The 23,061-nt window shown below is 46.8% G+C and overlaps 1 protein-coding gene across 3 annotated transcripts in view; it reads left to right on the top strand.

Annotated features, from left to right (window-relative positions):
* Nucleotides 1–2,496: 2,496 nt before the first annotated feature.
* rnf122 (ring finger protein 122) overlaps nucleotides 2,497–23,061 on the top strand; it is a 31,218-nt gene continuing 10,653 nt past the window's right edge. Inside the window, exons 1-5 of one of the 3 annotated variants that reach the window (XM_059967105.1) lie at nucleotides 2,497–2,792; nucleotides 6,608–6,764; nucleotides 14,094–14,139; nucleotides 16,260–16,301; nucleotides 17,052–17,134. In XM_059967105.1, the coding sequence (XP_059823088.1) occupies nucleotides 6,655–6,764; nucleotides 14,094–14,139; nucleotides 16,260–16,301; nucleotides 17,052–17,134 (281 nt within the window). In that variant the 5' untranslated portion in view covers nucleotides 2,497–2,792; nucleotides 6,608–6,654. Of the gene's footprint in view, nucleotides 3,308–6,607; nucleotides 6,765–14,093; nucleotides 14,140–16,259; nucleotides 16,302–17,051; nucleotides 17,135–23,061 lie in introns of all 3 variants that reach the window. The other 2 variants (XM_059967096.1, XM_059967086.1) reach the window with 2 other exon arrangements.

Genomic DNA, 23,061 nt, shown 5'->3' with positions numbered 1-23,061 from the left:
ACTATTCTTGCTTGTTGGCCCAGAGGTTAGGAGCTGATTCCTTGCTGAGCTCAAATGATTTTGAGGAACTCTAGCAAGAGAAGGACATTTTGTGGGTTGTGTTTATGAAACCATAGATTGCACTACTGGAGCTTGTGGTTAAAGTAAAGGTCTGTGTCAGTGCTTAAGAATAAATTAAGTAGAAAGGAAGCAAAATGAACATTGGATTTAGGAGTTAGTATTCATAATGAGGGCATGCCTTCTACTTTCAGATTTCTCTACTTTGGGGAAGGAAACCTACTCCCCTCATGTTTATATAGGTCTCCTTTGCTCCAGTTATCCAATCTCTCCTTGTAGTTCAAGCCCTCTGGTCTCAATAGCATCTTTTTGAATCTTTCTGCACCCTCTCCAGACTGTTGGCAGAAACCACACACAGTATTCCACGTGCAGTTCCGCCATCGCCTTGCAGAACTATAACATGACAGCCCACGTAATTAATTAATGTGGACTTTAGAAAGGGTAAGATAAGGGAACACACACCAGTCCTCCATAGAGGGTTCAGAAGTGGAAAGAGTGAGCAATTTTGAGTTCCTGCATGTCAACATCTCTGGCGATCTATCCTGGGCCCAACATACCGATGCAGCTTCAAAGAAAGCTCGACAGTGGCGATATTTCATTAGGAGTTTGAGGAGATTGGGAATGTCACAAAAAACACTCTCAAATTTCTACAGATGTACCATGAAGAGCATTCTAACTAGCTGTGTCACCATCTGGTATGGAAGGGTGGCTACTGCACAGGATGGAAATAAGCTACAGGAAATAAACTCAGTCAGCTCCATCATGGGCACCAGCCTCCAAGCATCCAGGACATCAAGTAGTGATGCCTCCAAAAGATGGCGTCCATCATTAAGGACACCCATCACCCAGATCATGCCTTGTTCTCATTGCTACCATCAGGAAGGAGGTACAGAAGCCTGAAGACTCAGTGATTCAGGAACAGCTTCTTCCCCTCCGCCATCTGATTTCTGAATGGACATTGAACCCATGAACACTACCTCACTTTTTAATTTTGTTCTCTACTTATTTAATTTTACTATTATAAATAAATATATTTACTGTAATTCACATTTTTCTCTATTATTATATATTGCATTGTACTGCTGACACTAAGTTAACAAACTTCACGATCTGATGATTCTAATTCTGAACTGTCTCTAAACTAAACACTTGAAAGTAGCAAATCTGCAGCTAACCGTGTTGCTAGTTTTGTTTTCCTCAGTCACTGGGTTTTGTTCTCCAATACGCAGGTGCTGTTTGGCCACGGAATACAGGAGGCCCGATCCAGTCTTTGCAACTATCATTTTTAGTCAGGGATAGTAAATTACAAACACGAATCCTGGAAGATTATTTTCTCCTAACACATGGTCTGAGGGCCAGTTGCACTGGCATCTACTGCCACCCAGTAGAGAATGCGTTGACATGGAAGGTTGATGAGGACAGGCACTTTGGCCCACCATATTGTGCTGAAATCAATGACTTCCGATTAATCCCTCTTCCTCACATTCGGCCATGCCAATCCCTTTTCTGTGTTACTCCCTGAATTACTCCTAACAACCACTATCACCCCAGCAGTGAATTCCAAGCACCACCATTTTCTGTATTTTAATTTTTAAAAACTTGCCTCACTCATCTCCTTTCACCTTAAACCCATTTCCTTTAATACTAGACATTTCAATCCTGGAAAGAAAGACACTGGGTGCCCTCTCTATCTGTGCCCCCCCCTCCCATCAGCCCCCATCACTCCAGAGAAGATGCCACTGCTTGTCCAACCTGTCCTCCAAACGGGCAGCACCCCCTCCCCGTAACCTGTCCTGCACCCTCTCCAAAGCCTCCTCATCCTTCCTATAAGGGGCAACCAGAACTGTATACAGCACTCCAGATGAAGCCTAACCAGAGTTTCATAAACATAGAAATCTACAGCACATTACAGGCCCTTCAGCCCACAATGTTGAGCCCGCCATGTAGCCTACTGGAGAAACTACCTAGAATTTCCCTACTGCATAGCCCTCTACCTTTCTAAGCTCCATGTACCTATCTAAGAGTCTCTTATTGTACCCTATTGTATCTGCCTCTGGCAGTGCATTCCACACACCCACCACTCTCTGTGTACAAAACTTACCCCTGACATTCCCCTTGTACCTACTTCCAAGCACCTTAAAACGATGCCCTACCCTCGTATTAACCATTTCAAAGCCTCTGACTATCCACATGACTAATGCCGTTCAACATCTTATACACCTCTATCAGGTCACCTCTCATCCTCCGCCGCTCCAAGGAGAAAAGGCCGAGTTCACTCAACCTATTCTCGTAAGGTTCGCCCTCCAATCCAGACAGCATCCTTGTAAGGCTGCAACTTTGATCTAATGCTGCAAATAAGCCACATGACTTCTTTACCACTCTGTCAAACCCTCTTCTTCACTCCTTTACCTTTCCCATTCCCACCCACCCGGCTTGTCCTCCTCTCCCCCGCCTTTTTATTCTGGCGCCTTTCCCCTTCCTTTCCAGGGTCTCGGCCCCAAAACGTCGTCTGTTGGTTGATTTTCATCGATGCCGCCTGATCCGCTGGGTGTGTTGGAAGGCTGTCCGCAGCATCGGCCCCGGATGAGGGATCCCGACCTGAACCGACCCGCCGGGTACCTCCCGCGAACATGAGGGAATCTGCCGATTCCAGATCCCGCTTCGCTGGAGCGGCCGAAGCTCTGGGGCCGCTGATCCTTTCGCTGCCCGCGCCGGAGTTGGGTGCAGATGCTGAGGTGACGGGACGCGGTTCCCTTGTGCTCGTACCTGAGTCTGCGGAGTGGAACGAACTGTTCCCCATAAACAAACGCCAGCTTTCTCTTGCGTCTTACATTCTTTTTTTTTTGCTAATCCGCACGTTTACAACCGCCTCGGCTATTTGTGAAACCGTCTCCGGGGGCCGCTCTGACAGCCAGGGGGTGGAAGGGGGCGTGGAGGGCTAGAACTGACGGCGCCTCCTGCTCGGCTCTGCGGCACTCCGGCTCACTTGGCCTTGGGTTGAAGAGGAAGAGGAAGAGGGTTCAGCTCCTCGGGCGTTTATTTTGAGCGGCTGGCCGGGACGGACAGCGGGAGACGCGTTCCGCAGCCGGACTCCCCGGGGCTTTATCCCTGTCGGTGTGGAGGGTGTAACGCAGGAGAGCTGGCGCTGTTCTCAGGGGGACCCCGGTGCGTGCCCGGTTCCCCTATCTCCAGTCCCGTGGGTGAGCTCGGTACCCAGAACTATTGATGCACCCGTTCCAGTGGTGTAACGGTGAGGGCATTTCATCCCCCCCATTGTCTTGTTGTTCTGGGCGGCTGTCTCGTTGCGTCTTTGTGTGTGTGTGTGTTTGTGTGAGGGAAGGATGGAGGCCAGAACTGCGAACAATGGGGACAGATGTCCCTCGCATGGCTCGGCAGCCAGCCGGCGGGCTTTGTCTCCGCCGCCGCCGCACCGCAGGCTGGCCGCCCCTGCCTCACATCCAGCGGCCGCGGCGTCGCGGGGAGTGCCGACGCTCCGGCTCTGGAGCAGGTAGAGCACCGCGGTTTGAAGCCCTGCAATAGCGAGGAGGGTCGGACAGTGCCGGGGGTTCAGTGTGGGGAAGTAGGAAGGGGTCGGGGTGCAGGGGGTTGCGCGGAGACGGCCGTCCTCCTCGGAAGGTGGCGGAGCAGAGGGGTGCTCAAAGACGGCAGAGATTAGTCGCCAATATCTGAAAGGAATGGTGCGTTCTGCCTTTGCTTAATGATAAACTATCTGTGCAAGCTTACATTATAGATAGTGTGAGCGGCCTATCAACAGGAAAGATGCAATACAGCCCAGAAGTAAATTCAGACTCCAGCAGAGTCTAAGTCCCATTGTACTGACAATATTACTCCTTTAGCAATGTGGAAATAGATATCCTGATAGATCAGGGGTGTCTGGCCCAACAGGTCGCAGTGTTTAGACCCGGTGCCCTTTCCCGTCTGTATTTATCAAATCTCTTTCCCTCACAAAAATATCAAGGTTCCCAGGAAACGTCTCTGCACAATCTTCTGGAGCCTCTCCCTTTGACGGGGAGGTCCACACCTTCATCACCGGGTAGCAAAACCCGTCCTAAAGTACTGGTTTGTCCTCTTGTTAGTGACCACCTTACCTTGATGCCCCTTTGTTCCAGAGGCGGCTCTTCACGACTGGTTTCTAACGCGATTGGAATCCGTCCCGAGAGATTGTTCACATTTTCCTGCAAAGACTCAGACCTGGTAATCCCCCCCCCCCCCCCCCCGCTCCCGCCGTAGCTGCCCTCACTTAAATCCAGTAACCTTGGGAATCTCTCCGTGATTGATTTGTGGCAAGGGCGCCACAACAATAACGCAGCGCGGTGTGATGGAATCGGGGAAATCAGCGGGACAGAATCAATCCGGCCATCGAGCTGTGCCCACGCCGGTCACATTCCGGCCCTGGCAGGTCGGGTGCGACGAGGTGTCTGCCCGCACCAATCTTGCTGGCTGAGCTGCAGAGACCAAACACTTGGGCTGAAAGTATCTTGCTTCATCTCTCCTCCAAGCCTCAGCTTAGTCTTGAGCAACACCCTCAAGGAGAACTCAGCGGTTCAGGAAGCATCTGCGGCAGAAAATGGACAGTAGGTCTTTTCCCCTTGGGTTATGACTTCCTCTTCTCCTCACCAAAGCCCCACAATTCTATAAACCTTGATGACACCTCTCCTTAGCTTCTTTTGAAACATCCTCAGTCTCGCCATTCCTGAGTAATATACTATACATGTTCTCCTCATCCCGCCCCAGCTTTAAAATTGTACTAGTTGTGTTCTGATGTGTGTTTTATACTGTTCTTGCATGAACTTCCTTCTTCTACTTTCCCACCTCGTCTACCTGCCCAGCTACAAAAATTCATCATGGTACACCAGCCAAATATCGCTGCAGAGTTTAATACCTTTAGATTAAGATCATCTGTTCCTCTAGAAAATCCTTATTCTGTATATACTTCGCGATTTTGTTAATACTTCAGTATTTACAAATCTCTCTGTTCACCTACAGATTTTTTTTTGCCTTCCACTTTTGTTACTGTATCGATATACAGTATATACATCTGTTTAATATATGATTATATAATAAAATTCTTTTAAGCGCCTGTTTTGCAACTCAGGTTACGTTTCAAAGAATTGTGGAACAAGTGTCCAGTTTATAAGCTAAGATGAGCTTTCTATGTCACACCTGCATCAAAAGAGACAGTGAAATACGTCATTTGTGTCAACGGCCAACACGGGGGATGTGCTGAGGGCAGCCCGCAAGAGTCATATATATAGTTAAACTAAATAAGTAGTGCAAAAATAGGAAGAGAAAAGTAGTGAGGGAGTATTCATGGGTTCAATGTCCATTCAGGAATCGGATGGCAGATGGGATGAAGCTGTTCCTGAGTCGCTGAGTGTGATCTTCAGGCTTCTGTCCCTCCTTCCTGATAGTAAAAGTGAGAAGAGGGCATGTCCTGGGTGATGGGGGTCCTTCATAATGGATGCCACCTTTTTGAGGCATCGCTCCCTGCAGATGTCTTGGGTACTACCGAGGCTGGTGCCCATGATGGCATGATGGAGCTGACTAAGTTTACAACTCTCTGCAGCTTATTTTGATCCTGTACAGTAGCCTCCCCCCCCCCCCCATACCAGATGGTGATGAAGCCTGTTAGAATGCTCTCCACGGTCCATCTCTAGAAATTTGCGAGGGTCTTTAGTGACATGCCAAGTCTCCCCAAACTCCTAATACAGCCGCTGTCTTGCCTTCTTTGAGGCTGCATCCATATGCTGGGCCCAGGACAGATCGGCAGAGATTGCTCACTCCCTCCACTTCTGATCCCTCTATGAAGACGGGTGTGTGTTCCCTTGTCTTACCCTTTCTGAAATCCACAACTTACTGACGTCGAGTGCAAGGTTGTTGCTGCAACACCACTCAACTAGCTGATAGATCGCCCTCTCGTCAGCATCTGAGATTCTACCAACAATAATGTGATCACTTGGCCAATTCCCAATGACATCGGATGTTCTGGTCAAAGAGCTGATGATCAGTAAATGATCATCAGCTCTTCTTCTTTTGAAGTTCCCAGACGGCCACAATGAAAGCCTACGCTCAGGCCTTCATGAATCGGTTCTACACTCCAACTTCGTACAAGCTGTAACGGGGCTGTGGGTCAGTCCTGACCGGCCCGAAACGTCGACAGCGCTTCCCCCTATAGATGCTGCCTGGCCTGCTGTGTTCCACCAGCGTTTTGTGTGTGTTGTTGTTTGGTCATTCATAGTGCTATGTTTTTATAAGATTGCCACATTTCTGGCATGGTCTCTATAGCAAGAGTGGATTAAGAACTGTTATTCTGTATTGAAAAACAAAATCATTGAAGGGACCTGGCTGTGATTCTTCCTGTAGTGGAATAGCCTTTAACTCATGCACAGGCATGAGTACTGAATTTGGGATCAGCTCAGTGGCAGAGTAAATTTGCAATGAGCTATCAGAAATAGGAGAGGGCACTGAACGCCTTCTTACATGTGTGCCGTGTTAGCCATTAACATCTTTGCGTTCTCCCACTTTCTAGGATGTTTCTGTGCTTTAGGGTTGATCTACTCGAACAAGTCGTGCACGATGCCTCCGATAACCTTCCAGGATCTTCCGTTAAATATCTACATGGTGATATTCGGCACCGGGATCTTTGTCTTTGTACTGAGTCTGATATTCTGCTGTTATTTTATCAGGTAATCTGTCGTCAGCTTGTCGGAGGGTGTTTGCCCAAACTTCCTGTATCGTGTGTTTCTGTGCTAATGAAAGCGTGCCGTGTTTGTGCTGTCACCATCACACGGCACCATAGTTACACTCAGTAGTGTACCTTTGACTAGCCTCTGACTAGCACCAGTGTCTGTTAGCCACTGGTCAGGATCAGGAAGGCCAAATTGGAAAGTGCTACAAGATGCGGCAGGAATGACCGCTGGCTGGTTTAGATCCTGGGTTCCCGTGGTGAGAAGCCAGCGTTGATTCCGTTTGCCCGCTCTGCAGGAGTCCGCGGTGTCTCTCAGCACCGTCCATGTGTCAGAGTCGCTCTAACCCGGGAGATTCAAGTCTGGAGGTAGGCAGACTCAGCACTTGAATAGTTGACAGGGCCGTGCTGACGCTGCTGCTGACCTGCTGAATGTTGTGAGGAGTTTGGAGGAGACATGACACCCAAATTACTTCCCTTTCAAGGCCTTTCCTTGCTCCTCTCCCGGTAGAAGTCTCCGTATTATCTGTGCATGCTTCTAAAGGCAGCGCATTCTCACTGCTTTGCAAAGTGGCATTTCCGACTCAAACAACAATGCAGGTGATATTTATATCCAACAGACAGCTAAAGCAGAAATGCTGAGCGGGATGGACAGGAAACCACCATTGTGTTTATAACAGTTGTGCTGACAATCTGCTGTTAACTGGCTTGCGGTTGTATGGAACCTGGTGGAGGCAGCATGCCTGTGGAAACGACGGGGGCGGGGCTTCACCTTTGAACTTGAACTTTGTGACTTGTTCGTGACTTGAGTGATCCGAAAACATAGTGCTGGTACTGGGACTGAGTGACGTTGCTGAAGAATTGATTAGTTTCTCCCTTCGGTTAAACCGGGGAGGGCAGGTTGCTTCAGAAGTGGCTTCTGTAAAGTAGGAACTTAAATCCCAGCAGACACGGGCCGAAGGGTCTGCTCCTCAGCCGTGCTGTTTTATGTTATAATAGCAAAAAGGCAATTTCAGTAAATTATAATATATTACCCATGGCCAGGAGCCAGCAAACTTGCCCCCCCCCCCCCCACCGCCCCAATCAGAACTTGTGGATTCAAGATTCATTCCTGAGATCTAATCCTGAGTTTAAGAACATAGAACATTACAACACAGTACAGGGCCTTTGGAGAATGATGTACCAACTTCTTAACCTGCTCTAAGTTCAATCTAACTCCCCCCTCCTTCATTGCCCTCCATATTTCTCTATCATCCATGTGCCTATGTAAGAGTCTCTTAAATGCCCCTAGTGTGTCTGCCTCTACCACTACCCCTACCTCTGACATCCCCCCCTATACTTTCTACCAATCACCTTAAAATTATGCCCCCTGGTATTGGCCATTTCCACCCTGGGAAAAAGTCTCTGGCTCTTGCCTCTTGTACACCTCTATCAAGTCTCCTCTCATCCTCCTTCGCTCCAAAGAGAAAAGGCCCAGCTCACTTTTGACCTATAAGACAAGCCCTGTAGCCCAGGCAGTATCCTGGTAAACCCCCTCTGCACTCTCTATAAAACTCCAACATTCTTCCTTTAATGAGATCACCAGAACTGAACGCAATATTCAGAGTGATAATGCAATGCAGTACCGGCAAAAGGATTGGAACAACTTCAAAGAGTTATCCTGGGTGTTTGGGTTGATATTAATCCCTCAGCAAACAAAATTATCATCAACTATTGGGCCACTCGTCTGATTTGTCTTTCTGGGCAGTTTGCTGTAGTGCACATTAACTGCTGTGCTTCCGACATTACAACAATGGTTATACTTCAAAGAAGTGCTCAATCAACTGTTTATTTTGGAAAGTCACATGTTTATGGACATTGCCATAACTTGGTTACTTTTATCCAGAGTTAGAATTTTATGGGACTTAATTTGCTTTGAAAAAACACACAGATAGAAAAATCATACACTTGCCCCATAATATCTTGCTGTGCCGAAACTTCCCCTTTTAGTGAGCAGGTTTCATTCTCGAGAAGTTTTTATAGTTGTAGTTATAGTTGAAGCCTTTAGCACTGATTACTGCAGAAAACCAGGAATGTAGAGGAAATCCGATTGAAGTGGTCAATCCTGATGTGTTTTCATAAATAAATGATTTCCTGTGGTACTTATAGTTCCTCCAGGAGGACCACAAACTTGTCGTTGGGTTTGGAGGCTTGCGTGTCTCAATGACCTGGAGAACGATGTTGGATGGAATCAGGAACTCGTGCTTTGGCTCTTGGTAGGGTCACCCATGCCAAACAGGTCAAAGGGTAGAGGCCAGACTAAGAGTGGTTCACCGGTCCTCCGGGTTTGGGGGTTCAGCTCAGGGTGAACAACCCTGACTGGTCAAAAAACAATTGTTAGGGAAACAGCAATGAAGAAACCTTCTACATCTGAGTGTGATGGTTTTCCAGAGTCTCCACACGGGACTGACAGTAGTGAAAACCGAGGGGAAGCTACTGACATGATGAAGGAAGCCCTGATCACTGCCAGAGATGGAGGGCCTTCACTGTTGCCCTAACCACCGGTGGCTTGACAGGCAGGAAGTAAGTAAGTGAGTGTTTCATTAGTAATCACAGATTGGTAGCTACCAAAAGAATGAAGAACGTTTTTATTTATATGGTTGATAAAGGTGGAATTCACATCAGGTAGTGTGTTGGAAATAGAATCCGAAGTAGTGTTGAGAAATGTGGGTAACTGAAGAGAGAAAATGGAAGAAGTGTGAGGAGCTCATTCGAGAGAGGCGACCTAATCAGGATCTGAATAGCCTCCCTCCACAAGGCACTGAATACTGAGTACAACTGCTCACGTTAGCATAGTGCCTTTAATTTAGCAACATTTCTTGGCTGCTACACAGAGCGCATGCAAAATTTGATACAAATCCAGGTCAGGAAGTATTGGGCAGATTGTCCGAGTCCCAGGCAAACAGCCGCAAGCTCTGAAGCAGGGAATTTTGTGGAGCTTGGGCAGCTGAGGGCCCAGTAACCTGCAACTGAGTGATCAAGCTGCTGATGTTCTAAGAGGCTAGAGTTGGGGGAGCAAAAAAGTCCTTAGAGGCTTGTAGGGCTGAAGGAAGTTACAGAATGGGAGAGGTTTTGACTTGACATCGGGGTCAGCAAGGATTCATAGAATCTCACAAGTTGCTCTGCGCTGCCATTTCTGCCTCAGCTTGGGTAAATGCCCGAGAACACGGGGACATCAGAGTAGGAGTAGATCACCAGACACATCAAACCCCATCAATATAATCATACTGGTCTTCCCTTCTGTGCCAGTTTCCTGTAACCCTCAATTCCTAGATCTTCTAAATATTTATCTATCTCCACCTTACATATATCTGATCACCTGGCCTCCATCAGCCTTGGGGCAGGGAATTCCAGAGACTCAGAAGATAGATCTCTTTTTGAAGCCAGGCCCTTATTTTTAGCAATAAATCTGCCATTACCTGACTCTTGCATAAACAGTTGTTTCCAATCTCTTCTCTACCCAGATCATTGTGTTTCCGGTGTCTAGCCTGGGAACATGATGTGCAGGCTTGTCAAGGAAGTCAACTTCCTGACACAAACAATTGGACCAGAGGCAGCAGACTGCTATCAAATATTCAGGGCTATTTTTGGCTCCCTTGGCAGGAGGCTGTGAAGGGTTTATTTTGTTCTTGAACAAAAGTAAATTGAAGCCTGCAAGATAACTGGTGTTTGTAAGTGCATGGATAAAAGAACAACATCTTTACACGTTGGTGGACCAAGTGTGGATTGGTAACAGTGGAGAGTGGAGATGCTGGTGGTGGGGGTCGTCTGGATTTTCCCTTTGATAGCGGTAGAGTGGCGATGTGCTGTTTGCCTCCAAAATCGACAGTGCCACAATCTAATGTTTGTAACGACTGGGAGCTTGCTTACTGTTGCAGGATTTTGGGTCAAATTATTCACAAGGGCAGGGGTAGCTGGAGGACAGAGACCGTCTTCCATAAGGTAGTTGAAGTGTAACATTAGGCAAAGCAGTAAGTGCAAAGGGAACTCATTGGGGCTAGGAGGCAAAGGCAGAGGCACGAAACTAATTTGAAACTCCTTTTATGCATACTTTATGATTCAGTGGGTTAACAAGCACACAGGGCACAGTGTCGCATGGCTTGGGGAGAGTACGTCAATACACTTGACCAGCCAGTGCTGAAGTGTGCTCCCTAGGCTCACAGTTGTGGAGGGTCCCACGATCTCCTTGATCCATTCCTGTCAGGAAGGGGGTAAAAGAGCTTTAGGACCGCCAAACTGGGTAACAACTTCTTACCTGAGGCAAATGCATGCCTTGCCACCACGGACGGCTCATCCCCGGGGCAGTGAGCTGTGTATCCGCGCTGTGTGCTATTTGCATTTTGAATGATATTAACTTATTTGTGGTAATGTTTTGTTTTACATGCTGTGTGTGTGATGTATGGTTTGTGGGCACACTGTGGTGTAGAGAGACGTTGTTTCATTTGGTTGTACGTAAGTACAGTTAGATGATGATAAACTTGACCTTGAAGCAACATTCTGCAGGATTGTACTGCACCCTGTCATGTCGACTCCATCAGTCAGTGTTTAAAATTGTGTGTCAGCATGAATGAGAAACAGAACGCTGGCAACGAGTCTGTTTCCTCTTACTGCTCCCTACCACTCAGTCATGCCTCCCCAGGAGCAGCTACATTTCCTCCTGAAAGTAACACACTCTAAATGCTGGAGGAACTCAGCAGGCCAGGCAGCATCTGTGGAAAAGAGCAAACAGCGAACGTTTTGGTCTGAGACCCTTCATCGGTACTGGAAAGAGGATGCGAAGTTAAAGGCAAGAAGGTGGAGGGGCAGGGGAGGAGGACGTACGAGGTGGTAGGTGATAGGTAAAACTGGGAGGGGGAGGGTGGTAAAGAGCTGAGAAGCTGATAGGTGAAAGAGATAAAGGGCTGAAGATGGGGTTGGAATCTGATAGGAGAGGGTAGAAGAACATGGTCGAAACAGAAGGGGTGACCAGCAGATGGAGATAATGGGCAGGTAAGGAGGTGAGGGAGAGGAATGGGAATGAAGAAAGGGGGGGAGGTGCAGAATTATCGAAAGTTCAAGAAATCGCTGTCATGCCATCAGGTTGGAGGTTACCCAGATGGAATATAAGGTATTGTTCCACCAACCGGAGAGTGGCCTCATTGCGGCAGTGGAGGAGGTCGTGGACTGCTTCTCGTCCTTCTTCTTTCTGAAAGTGTTTGGAGCCTCTGTTCTCATTCTATGAACGTGACTTCAAGCTTGCAGTTTGCCACATTGAGTGCTTTTGGTTTTTATGCCGAACTCCCCATTGTTGATGCTTTTATAAAACACCAGTTATATTCTAATTTGCCCTTGGCACTTCTGACCACCAAAATGCTTCTACCACTTTCCCAAGTCCTGTTCACCTGTCCTCACTGACCTCATTGGCTTGTGGCCAAGTGGCTAAGGCGTCGGACTAGTGATCTGAAGGTCACTGGTTCAAACCTCAGCTGAGGCTGCGTGTTGTGTCCTTGAGCGAGGCATCTAACCACACATTGCTCTGCGATGACACCAGTGCCAAGCTGTATGGCCAAGCTGTATGGGTCCTATTGCCCTTCCCTTGGACAACATAGGTGGTGTGGAGAGGGCACGGGCAACTGCTGGTCTCCCATACAACCTTGCCCAGGCCTCAGTCAACATCGAAATCGATGGACAGCCGAAGAAGATTGGCTCCCCAGTACAGGAACCACCTTTTTCAAAACATTTATGGTCCTGTTCCTCCCTGTCTGTGACTTACTCTCACCTGAAATAGTCCATTTAACTAACTCTGACTTCTCATCCATCATCCTCACCTACCACACTTTCAGCAGTCTGGTTACACGTTGTGCAGTTCAATTCTTCGGTCTCTCTGCCTCTTTGATACATTTTAAACTCACCTACCTGATCAAGCCTTTGCTCCTTACACACCTGGTCTGTCATTTAATGTTTCCTGTGTGTTAAAAACAATCTGTAAATGCTTCTGCTTGTTTCCACTCCTGCAGGCTGTCAGACATTCTTTCATTTCCAGGAAGGATCGCTATGTGAGTAGTAGTGTTGGGTACCATGGAGTTCAGTAACTGTGTCAGCCGATTGTAATACTGAGTGAGGAATGACTGCTCAAGGGATTAGATCTGTGAGGTTTTCAAAAGATAAATGCCTGTTGGACAATGGAGAGGAGCATTTCTCGACGAAGGGAGTCACACACTGTGGAAGGAGGTGGACAGTCAACATTTCACCTCGCCCCAAAATGTCATCTGTCCATTTTGTTGCCACAGATGCCGCCTGACTTGCTGGCTTCCTCCAGCATTTTGTGTGTTGCTCCACGTTTCCAGCCCCTGAACTTTCTCTTGTGTCTCTAGATGAAGTGATTGTGTTATCTTCTGGGCTGAGGTAATGAGCCATTGAAGTACTTCATCGTGGTGTGAGAAAGAGGACAACCCCCATAGCTAAATCCCCATAGCTATCCTGCCCTGGTAAAGTCATTAACCCTTTAGCTGCACACACAAAATGCTGGAGGAACTTGGCAGGCGAGGCAGTGTGTATGGGAAAGAGAAAAGCAGTCGACTTTTTCAGCCGAGACCCTTCATCGGGACTGGACCAAACAAAGATGAGAAGTCCGAGCAAGAAGGTGGGGGGAGGGGAGGAAGAATTACAAGGGGGTAGATGATAGGCGGACCTGGGGGAGGGAGAGGGGTGAAGTAAAGAGCTGGGAAATTGAAAGAGATAAAGGGATGGGGAAGGGGGTGATCTGATAGAAGAAGGTAGAAGGCCATGGAAGAAAGGGAAGGGGAGGAGCACCTGAGGGAGGTGATGGGCAAGTTAGCAGATGAGCTGAGAGAGGGAAATGGGAATGGGAGTGGTGAAGGAGGGAATTACAGGAAGTTTTACCCATGCAGTGCTTCAGCACAACTTTCCTGACTACATCCTACAATGAGCCCTGACTGGTATCCTTTCACGTTCACTTTTTCCCTACCCCAGACAGAGCATACCTATCCCTAGCCTCCCATGGCACTACCTACACATCAGGGTTTGCAGCTCTGCCAAAGAGAAATTGCTTTTTCAAGCTGCTGTGTGTCTCTTTAATGTGCAACTTTCCACCCTGACCAAGTGGGTGTGTTTCCAATGGTTGAATATTTGGAATGCATCATGGAGGACTGCGGTTCTACCCCAGAGCTGTACCTGCTTTTGAATGTCGCTTGCAGACAGAAATGCCTTCACTCGATCTGTGCAACTGGATTGGTTTAAAATGGGTGATTCCAGCTTTTTGTCACCTAACCATCTGCCTGTTCTCTTTCAGTAAACTCCGCCATCAAGCGCAGAATGAGAGATATGGATACAAAGAGGTAAAGTGGATGGGTGCATACTCCAGTCGGTAACCAGATTTACTGATGTCACTGCTGTTTTACCACCCCAGGCCTCGGGTCTGGTTGGCATGCTCTGTGTATAGCACTACCTGAAGGACGTCTACCCTGGAGTACAGATTCAAGGAGATGTGGATAATGATCTCCCACAGAATCCATTCCCTTAAAATGACCCTCTTCTGCTTTACCGTCACTGGCAAATGGTGCAACCTAACCCCATCCCCCAGGGAAGGCCAGCGAGGAAGACTGATTGGCAAGAGAGACATTAGAGCAGGGCCGTATCGATGGAGTTTGTTTCCTCTGTTTTTGGCTGCAGGGAGTAGTTACAGGCACACTAGGCGAGTGGTAGCTTGCAGTTACAGAGTGAAACACAACAGTACATCGCTGGGACAGGCTCTTCGGCCTATAATGTTGTGCCAAACCAAATAAAATAATCATCAAATGCCCAACTAAACTAATCCCTTATGCCTACACAATGTCCACATCCTTCCAATTTCCTCCCATTCATCATGCCCATCTGACTGTCTCTTCAAAGTCTCCAATATATCTGTCTCTACCACCACCCCAGGCAGTGCAATCCAGATACCCACCACTCTCTTGTGTAAAAAAAAAGCTTGCCTCTCTCATCTCCTTTGAAGCTACCCCACCTCACCTTTAACGCATGCCCTCTGGTATTCTACCAGATACTCTCTATCTATGCCTCTCATAACCTTGTAAACTTCTCTCAGATCTCCCCTCGGCCTCCGCCACTCCAGAGAGAACAACCTGAGTTTGTCCAACCTCTCGTTATAGCACATGCTCTCTAATCCAGGCAGCGTCCTGGTAACTTCTTCTGCACCCTCTCCAAAGCCTCAATATATTCCTACAATGGGTGACTATTCACAATACTCCAGTTGCAGCCTAACTAGAGTTTTCCAAAGCTGCAGTATAATTTCCTGAGTTTTGAACTCAGTGCCTCAACTAACAAAGGCAAGCATGTCATATGCCTTCAACCACCCTATCAACCTGTGTGGTCACTTTCAGTGAGTTATGAACTTGGACCCCAAGATCCCTTTGCTCATTAACACTTTTAAGGGTCTTGCCCATAACCGTGTACTGTCTCTTTACATTTGCCCTACCACGGTGCAAAACCTCACATTTAGCTGAGTTAAACTCAATCTGCCATTTCTCTGCCCATATCCATATCCCATTGTATTCTTGGTCATCCATCTGTGCTATCCACAACACCACCAGTCTTCATATCATCTGCAAACTTACCCACCCAACTACATTTTCACCCAGGTCTTTTACACACATCACAAAGTGCAGAGGTCCTGTAGAGACCCCTGTGGAACAGCACTAGTCACAGACCTTGAGCTAGAGTAAGTCCTTTTAATCACTATCCTCTTGTCTTCCATGGGTAAGCCAAGTTTGAAACCAAGTGGCCAATTCACTATTGATCCCATGCACCCTAATCTGGACGAGCCTCCCATGAGGGACTTCATCAAATGCTTTACTAAATCTATGTAGACAACATCCACAGCTCTACCTTCATCACCCGCATCACCTTGTCAAAAAAAACTCAGTCAAGTTCATAAGGTATGACTTGCCCTGCACAAAGCCATGCTGGTGCTCCATAATCTAGAGTGGTAAACTGGGTGTTTGCCAGATTGTAGATACAGAATCTGTGGTAATGCTTTACTCTAAACCACTTCTGCATCTTGATTTCCTTTATCAATTCCTTAGTCCCCGTTTGCTTAGTTACAAAATGCTCTCAGTCCTTAGACCTGCTGATGTTTCTGGCATGTCATAAACCTGTTCCTTAGATTTCTTCTATCTTTAATTTCTTTCCCAACCACGGATGAAATACCTTTCTTTTTGTTTTTTTTAATCCTGCCTTAATTTATAACCTTGTGGCCGGGAATGTGGGGATTTCTACTTGGGAAGATTCATGTATATATATACTGGAATGGTATTGATACCTGTGCTGTGATGACACAATGCCCATGCATCTACGCTTGTCACCAGGTAGCTAAATGTCTGCATGCTGGTACCATGGGATGTGTGTGGAAATCTATAACCTGCTCTCTGAGATTCCATTTTGACTTACTTTCTTTCTCCAGGTTATAACAAGGGGAGATGCGAAAAAGCTAAATTTACATGGGGTAAGTCATTATCAATGTTACTGTAAGGCTAGGAAATTTGTGTCAACTTTCTACAACAGAATCACAAAAGAGAATGCTGATGGTCTCAGTAATATTTGTTTACTTACTTACCATAAGATATAGGAGCAGAATTGGGCCATTTGGCCCATCGAATCTACGCTGCCATTTCAGCAAGATTGTCTCATTTTTCCTCTCAGCCCCCATCTCCTGCCTTCTCCCCATATCCCTTCACGAATCTATCACCCTCCTCTTAAGTATACATAACAACTTGGCCTCCACAGCCTCCTGTTGCAACGAGTTCCATAGATTCATCACTCTCTGGCTCAAGAAATTCCTCCTCACCTCTGTTTTAAAAGGACGCCCCTCTATTCTGAGGTTATGCCCTCTGGTCTTATACTCCCCCACCACAGGAAACATCCTCTCCACATCCACTCTATCGGGGCCTTTCACCATTTGATAGGTTTCAATGGGGTCACCCCTTATTCTTCAGAATTTTTATATTTTTTATTTACCCAGTTATTCTTTAGAACATTGGTTTGTTGTCAGTCAGTGTGTGGAGCTTTTCATTGATTCGATATAATTTCTCTGTCCTACTTTGAAAATGAATTTCAAGATAGTATACTGTCTGGTAACATTTACGTACTTCGATAATAAATTTACTTTGAGCTTTGATGTTAGGTGGAATCTCACTGAAGGACTATGTTCCGAATGAACGTTGCATAATAATTTCTGTCTTTGTTTCTTCTGCAGCACACATGTGCCGTTTGCTTGGAGGATTTCAAGATTAAAGAAGAATTGGGAGTGTTACCATGTCAACATGCTTTCCACAGGAAGTGAGTCATCATTGCGTCAAACTGCTATAGATGCTATGCCCCAGAGCTGGCTTGTGGTCAGCTCCGAAGCGTTGTGTCTGCAAAGAATCTGCTACTACCGAAAACAGCAGTTCCCTGCTTGCAAGCATTGCTTTCCTGCGAGTCAGTTACCATGATTAAGAATTAGCATGTATTATCAGCAGGAGCTTGTTCAGACAGCTGATTGCTGAGGTATGGAAATGCCTCGGTCAGGGAGGGTTAGATTGTAGTTACGGCATCTGGCACACTAGGTGTGGCGGGGCACAGCCTCAGAATAGGGGGACATCCCTTTAGAAGAGAGATGAGGGGGGATTACTGTGCCACAAACAAGACCTTGTATTCCGTCTGGGTAGCCTCCAACCTGATGACATGAACAGTGATACCTCAAACTTCGAGTAATGCCCCCCCCACTTCTCCATTCCCTATCCCCTTTTCCCTGTGTCACCTTATCTTGCCTGCCCATCACCTCCCTCTGCTCCTCCCCCTTTCCGTTCTTTCATGGCCTTCTGTCCTCTCCTATTAGACTCCCTCTTCTCCAGCCCTGTATCTCTTTCACCAATCAACTTCCCAGCTCTTTACTTCACCCTCTCTTCCCCCTCTCAGTTTCACTTATCACCTGGTATTTCTCCTTTCCCTCCCCCCCACCCTCATCTTCTTCCCCCCAGTCCTGCCGAAGGGTCTCGGCCCGAAACATCGACTGTACTCTTTTCCACAGATGCTGCCTGGCCTGCTGAGTTCCTCCAGCATTTTGTGTGTGTTACACAAATTACAGTATCTTTAGTCAGAGGGTGCTGGATCTGTGGAGTTCATTGCCACTACTTAGGGTTTTTTCCTGCATTCTCTCCATTCTGTTCTCATTGACGTGTTGTGTACTGCCTCCATGTATGTTGCCGTGTTCGGAACATACAACACAGGCCCACAATCTTGTGCTGAACTGATTAAACTGGTGATTGTGTGCCTAACTAAACTAGTCCCGTCAGCCTGCATGGCATCCCCCATAGCCTTCTATCGTCTGCCCATTCAAATGGCTCCGTTTATTATCAGAGAATTTTAGATGGTATATAACCTGAAATACTCGACATTGCAGACATCCACAAAAAATGAAGAACCCCAAAAGAACGATTGGCAGAAAAACATTAAAACCCCCCCCCAAAGGCCCCTCCCCACCCCGCCCACCCGTTTCTACAAAAGAGTGTCAGGACCCAGTGCCTATCTAGGAGGCTCCATTGTAATTGCCTCTAGCACCACCCCTGATGGCATATTCCAGACACCCACCAATCTGAATAAAATCTTGCCCTGCGCATCTCCGTCAAACTTTAATGCATTCAACGTTTCAACTCTTAAGAAAAAGATGATGGCTCTCTACTTATGCACCTCTTATAATCTTATAAACTGCCCTCAACCTCTGCTCATCAAGAGGAGACGATCCAAGTTTGCCTTCACTTTCCTCGTTACGCAGGCCCTCTTGTCCTGGTGGATCTCAACACGCTTTGCAAAGTCCTTGCATTCTCCCTGAAGGCAATACTCCACAACTGTTTGAGAAATCTGCAGCTTGACTCTTGAACTCAGTTCCACGCCTAATGAAGGCAAACATGCCATTTGCTTTCTTTACCACCCCATCAACCTGTACAGCCACTTTCAGGAAGCGATGGAGTTAGAGTACTGTTCCTTTATATTTGATCTCCCAAAGCAATACCTCACATTTGGCCAAATTAAAACCATAGAACACTGCAGCACAGAAAATAAGCCATTTGGCCCTTCTAGTCTGTGCTGAAATTTTATTCCGTTAGTCCCATTGACCTGCACACAGTCCATAATCCTCCAGACCTCTCCCATCCATGTATCTATCCAATTTATTCTTAAAACACAAGAATACATTGACATTTACCATGTCAGATGGCAGCTCGTTCCACACTTCCACCACTCTGAGTGTTCCCCCTAATGTTCCCCCTAAACCTTCCCCTTTCACCCTAGAGCCATGTCCTCTCGTATTTATCTCTCCTAATCTAAGTGGAAAGAGCCTACTTGCATTTACTCTGTCTATACCCCTCATAATTTTGTAAACCTCTAACAAATCCCCCCTCATTCTGCTACACTCCAAGGAATAAAGTCCTAACCTGTTCACTCTTCCCTGTAACTCAACTCCTGAAGACCCAGCAACATCCTAGTAAATCTTCTCTGCATCTTACTGATGCATCTTCTTTCCATCTTACTGATATCCTTCCTATAGTTAGGCCAAGTACTCCAAATTTGGCCTCACCAATGGCTTATACAACCTCACCATAACTTCCCATCTCCTATTCTCAATATGATTTATGAATGCCAGGATGCCAAAAGCCTTCTTTACAACCCTGTCTACCTGTGACGCCAGTTTCAGGGAATTATGTATCTGAACTCCCGGATCTCTTTGTTCCTCTGCACTCCACAGTGCCCTACCATATACTGTGCATGTCCTACCTTGATTTGTCCTTCCAAAATGCAACACCTCACACTTGTCTGCATTAAATTCCATCTGCCATCTTCTGGCCCATTTTTCCAGTTGGTCCAGATCCCTCTGCAAGCTTTGAAAGCTTTCCTCGCTGTCCACAATGCTTCCATCTTAGTGTCATCCGCAAACCTGCTGATCCAATTTATCACATTATCATCTAGATCATTGATACAGACAACAAACAACAATGGTCCCAGCACAGATCCCTGTGGCACACCGCTAGTCACAGGCCTCATCTAAAAATCATCCTCGTTATGAAAAGCAATCAGGGAGAAGTCTCTGTCTTCTCCCACAGAGCCAGTTTTGAATCCAGTTAACAACCTCTCCATGGATACCTAGTGTCTGAACCTTCTGAACTAACCTCCCATGTGGGACCTAGCCAAAGGCCTTACTAAAGTCCATGTAAACAACATCCACAGCCTTTCCTTCATCTACTTTCTTGGTAACCTCCTCGAAAAGCTCGGCAAGATTCGTTTAAAGTGATCTACCACGCACAAAGCCATGCTGACTATCCTAAATCAGCCCTTGGCTGTCCAAATTCTTGTATATCCGATCTCTCAGAACACCTTCCAATAAGTTACCTACTACTGATGTCAGGCCTGTAATTACCTGGTTTATTTTTGGAGCCTTTTTTAAACAACGGAACAACATGAGCTCCCCTCCAATCCTCCGGCACCACACCTGTGGCTAATGACATTTTAAATATTTCTGCCAGGCCCCTGCAATTTCTACACTAGTCTGTCTCAAGGTCCGAGGAAATATCATGTCAGACCCGGGGGATTTATCTACCTTTATTCACTGTAAGGCAGCAACTACCTCCTCCTTTTAATCTCTATATGTTCCATGACTCTACTGCATGTTTCCCTTCCTTCCATATACGCTATGCCAGTTCCCTGAGTAAATACTGATACTAAAGAACTGTTTCAGATCTCCTCCACCTCGTGAGGCTCCACGCAACCACTGTGATCTTCTAGGGGACCAATTTTGTCCCTTACTATACTTTTACTCTTAATAAACTTGTAGAAACCCTTCGGGCTTACCTCCACATTATCTGCCAAAGCAACCTCATGTCTTCATTTTGCCTTCCTGATTTCCTTCTGTCGTATTTTCTTACATTTTCTATACTCTTCAAGTACCTCATTTGTTCCTTGTTGCCTATACCTGCTATACATCTCTCTCTTTCTCTTAACCAGATCACCAATATCTCTTGAAAACCAAGGTTCCCTATGCCTGTTAACTTTACCTTTAGTCCTGGCAGGAACATGCAAACTCTGCACTCTCAAAATTTTGCCTTTGAAGGCCTTTCACTTACTGAACACATCCTTGCCAGAAAACAACTTAGCCCAATCCACTCTTCCTAGATCCTTTCTCATTTTCACATAGTTAGCCCTTCTCCAATTTAGAACCTCAACTCGAGGACCAGACCTACCCTTATCCGTAATCAACTTGAAACTAATGACATTATGGTCACTGGACCCAAAATGTTCGCCTACACACACTTCTGTCATCTGACCTGTCTGGGTCCCTAATAGGAAATCAAGTATTGCATCCTTTCTCGTAGGTACCTCTGTATATTGATTTAGAAAACTTTCCTGAACACATTTGACAAACTCCAAGCCATCTAGCCCTTTCCCAGATTCCCAGTCAATATGTGGAAAGTTAAAATCCCCTATTACAACTTTCTGTTCCTTACATCGGTCTGCTATCTCTCTACAGATTTGCTCCTCCAATTCTCTGACTATTGGACAGTCTATAATACAACCCTATTAGTGTGGTCACACCTTTCTTGTTCCTCAGCTCCACCTATATGGCCTCTGTAGACAAGCCCTCTGGGCTGTCCTGTCTACGCACAGCTGTGATATTTTCCCTGACTAGTAATGCCACTCCTCCCCCTCTATCATGTCTGAAACAATGGAACCCCGGGACATGAAGCTGCCAGTCCTGCCCCTCCTGCAACCAAGTCTCACTAATAGCAATTATGTCATAATCCCAGGTGCCAATCCATGCCCTAAGCTCATCTGCCTTACCTACAATACTCCTTGCATTGAAATAGATGCACCTGAGAACATTTCTATCACGTACAAATCTTTGATTTCTGTCTATACGTGCAGTCCTCACATGACCTTTATCCTCCCCCACCTCACTATCTGCTCTAACACTCTGGTTTCCCTCCCCCTGCAAATCTAGTTTAAACCCCCTGGAGCAGCACTAACAAATCTACCCGCAAGGATGTTAGTCCCCTTCCAGTTCAGGTGCAAACCGTCCCATCGGAACAGGTCCCACCTTCCCTGGAACAAAGCCCAATTGTCCAGAAACATGAGGCCCTCCCTCCTGCACCATCTCCTTAGCCACATATTTAGCTGCATTATCTTCCTATTTCTAGCCTCACTACCATGTGGCACAGGGAGCAAATTTAACTCCCTTTGGCATTTCTCCACCCATATCTACATCTATACCCTGCTGAATCCTTTCTACACCATCCACAACATCTGCAAACTTACTAACCCATCATAATTTCATCCTGTTCAAATATATATATTTATATATAGTATATCACAAACAGCAGAGGTCCCAGTATAGATCCCTGTGGAACACCACTCGTCACTTTGAGGCATGCCACACAATGCTGGCCGTGAAATCTTTCCCCTCCCGGGTGAGCAGAAGGATTCTGCAGAGAGCTCCGTAAGGCAGCTGACTCGGGCCAGGTACTCAGGGGGTGCCAGCTCACTGACATCTTCACGGACACCTTCGACACTTCACTCATCCAGGCTGCTGTCCCCACATGCTTCAAATCAGCCACCAACGTCCCTGCTCCAAGGAACTCTGCACATACAGAACTAGGTGACCAGCGCCCAGTAGCATTGGCACCAATCATCATGAAGTGCTTTGAACGGCTCAAATCAAAACCTCCATTCCTGCCACACTGGACACTCACCAATAAGCTTACCGATGGAACCATTATGTGACAGATGTCGTGCACCTGGCCCTGACACACCCAAGAAACAAGAACACGCATCAGAATGCTGCTTCTGGGTTCCGGTTTGGCGTTTGACACTATCGTCTGACAGTCCTTGGTGAACAAGCTCCCACGCCTCAGTCTAAATACACCACCGTTCATCTGAACTTCCTAACCAACAGAACCTCGGACAGTCAGGATGCACAATCACTCTTCCCCCCCCCACCCAACATCCTCAATACGGGTGCCCCCCCCACCCCCCAGGGCTGTGCACTGAGCCTATCGCTGTAGACTCTGCTCACATATGACTACGGGAGTAATCGCATAGTCAAGTTCGCTGATGACACGACAGTGGTGGGGCTCATCACCAACGATGACGAGACAGCCTACAGAGAGGAGGTGGGAGAGTGAGGTCAGATGCAAGGCAAATAACTTCTTCCTCAGTGTCGGCTAGATAAAGGAGAT

Source organism: Hypanus sabinus, chromosome 1 (assembly GCF_030144855.1).
Source record: "Hypanus sabinus isolate sHypSab1 chromosome 1, sHypSab1.hap1, whole genome shotgun sequence".
Taxonomy (NCBI): Eukaryota; Metazoa; Chordata; class Chondrichthyes; order Myliobatiformes; family Dasyatidae; genus Hypanus; species Hypanus sabinus.
The sequence above is the reverse complement of the archived record's forward strand: the minus strand, read 5'-3'. Positions and strand labels throughout refer to the sequence as shown.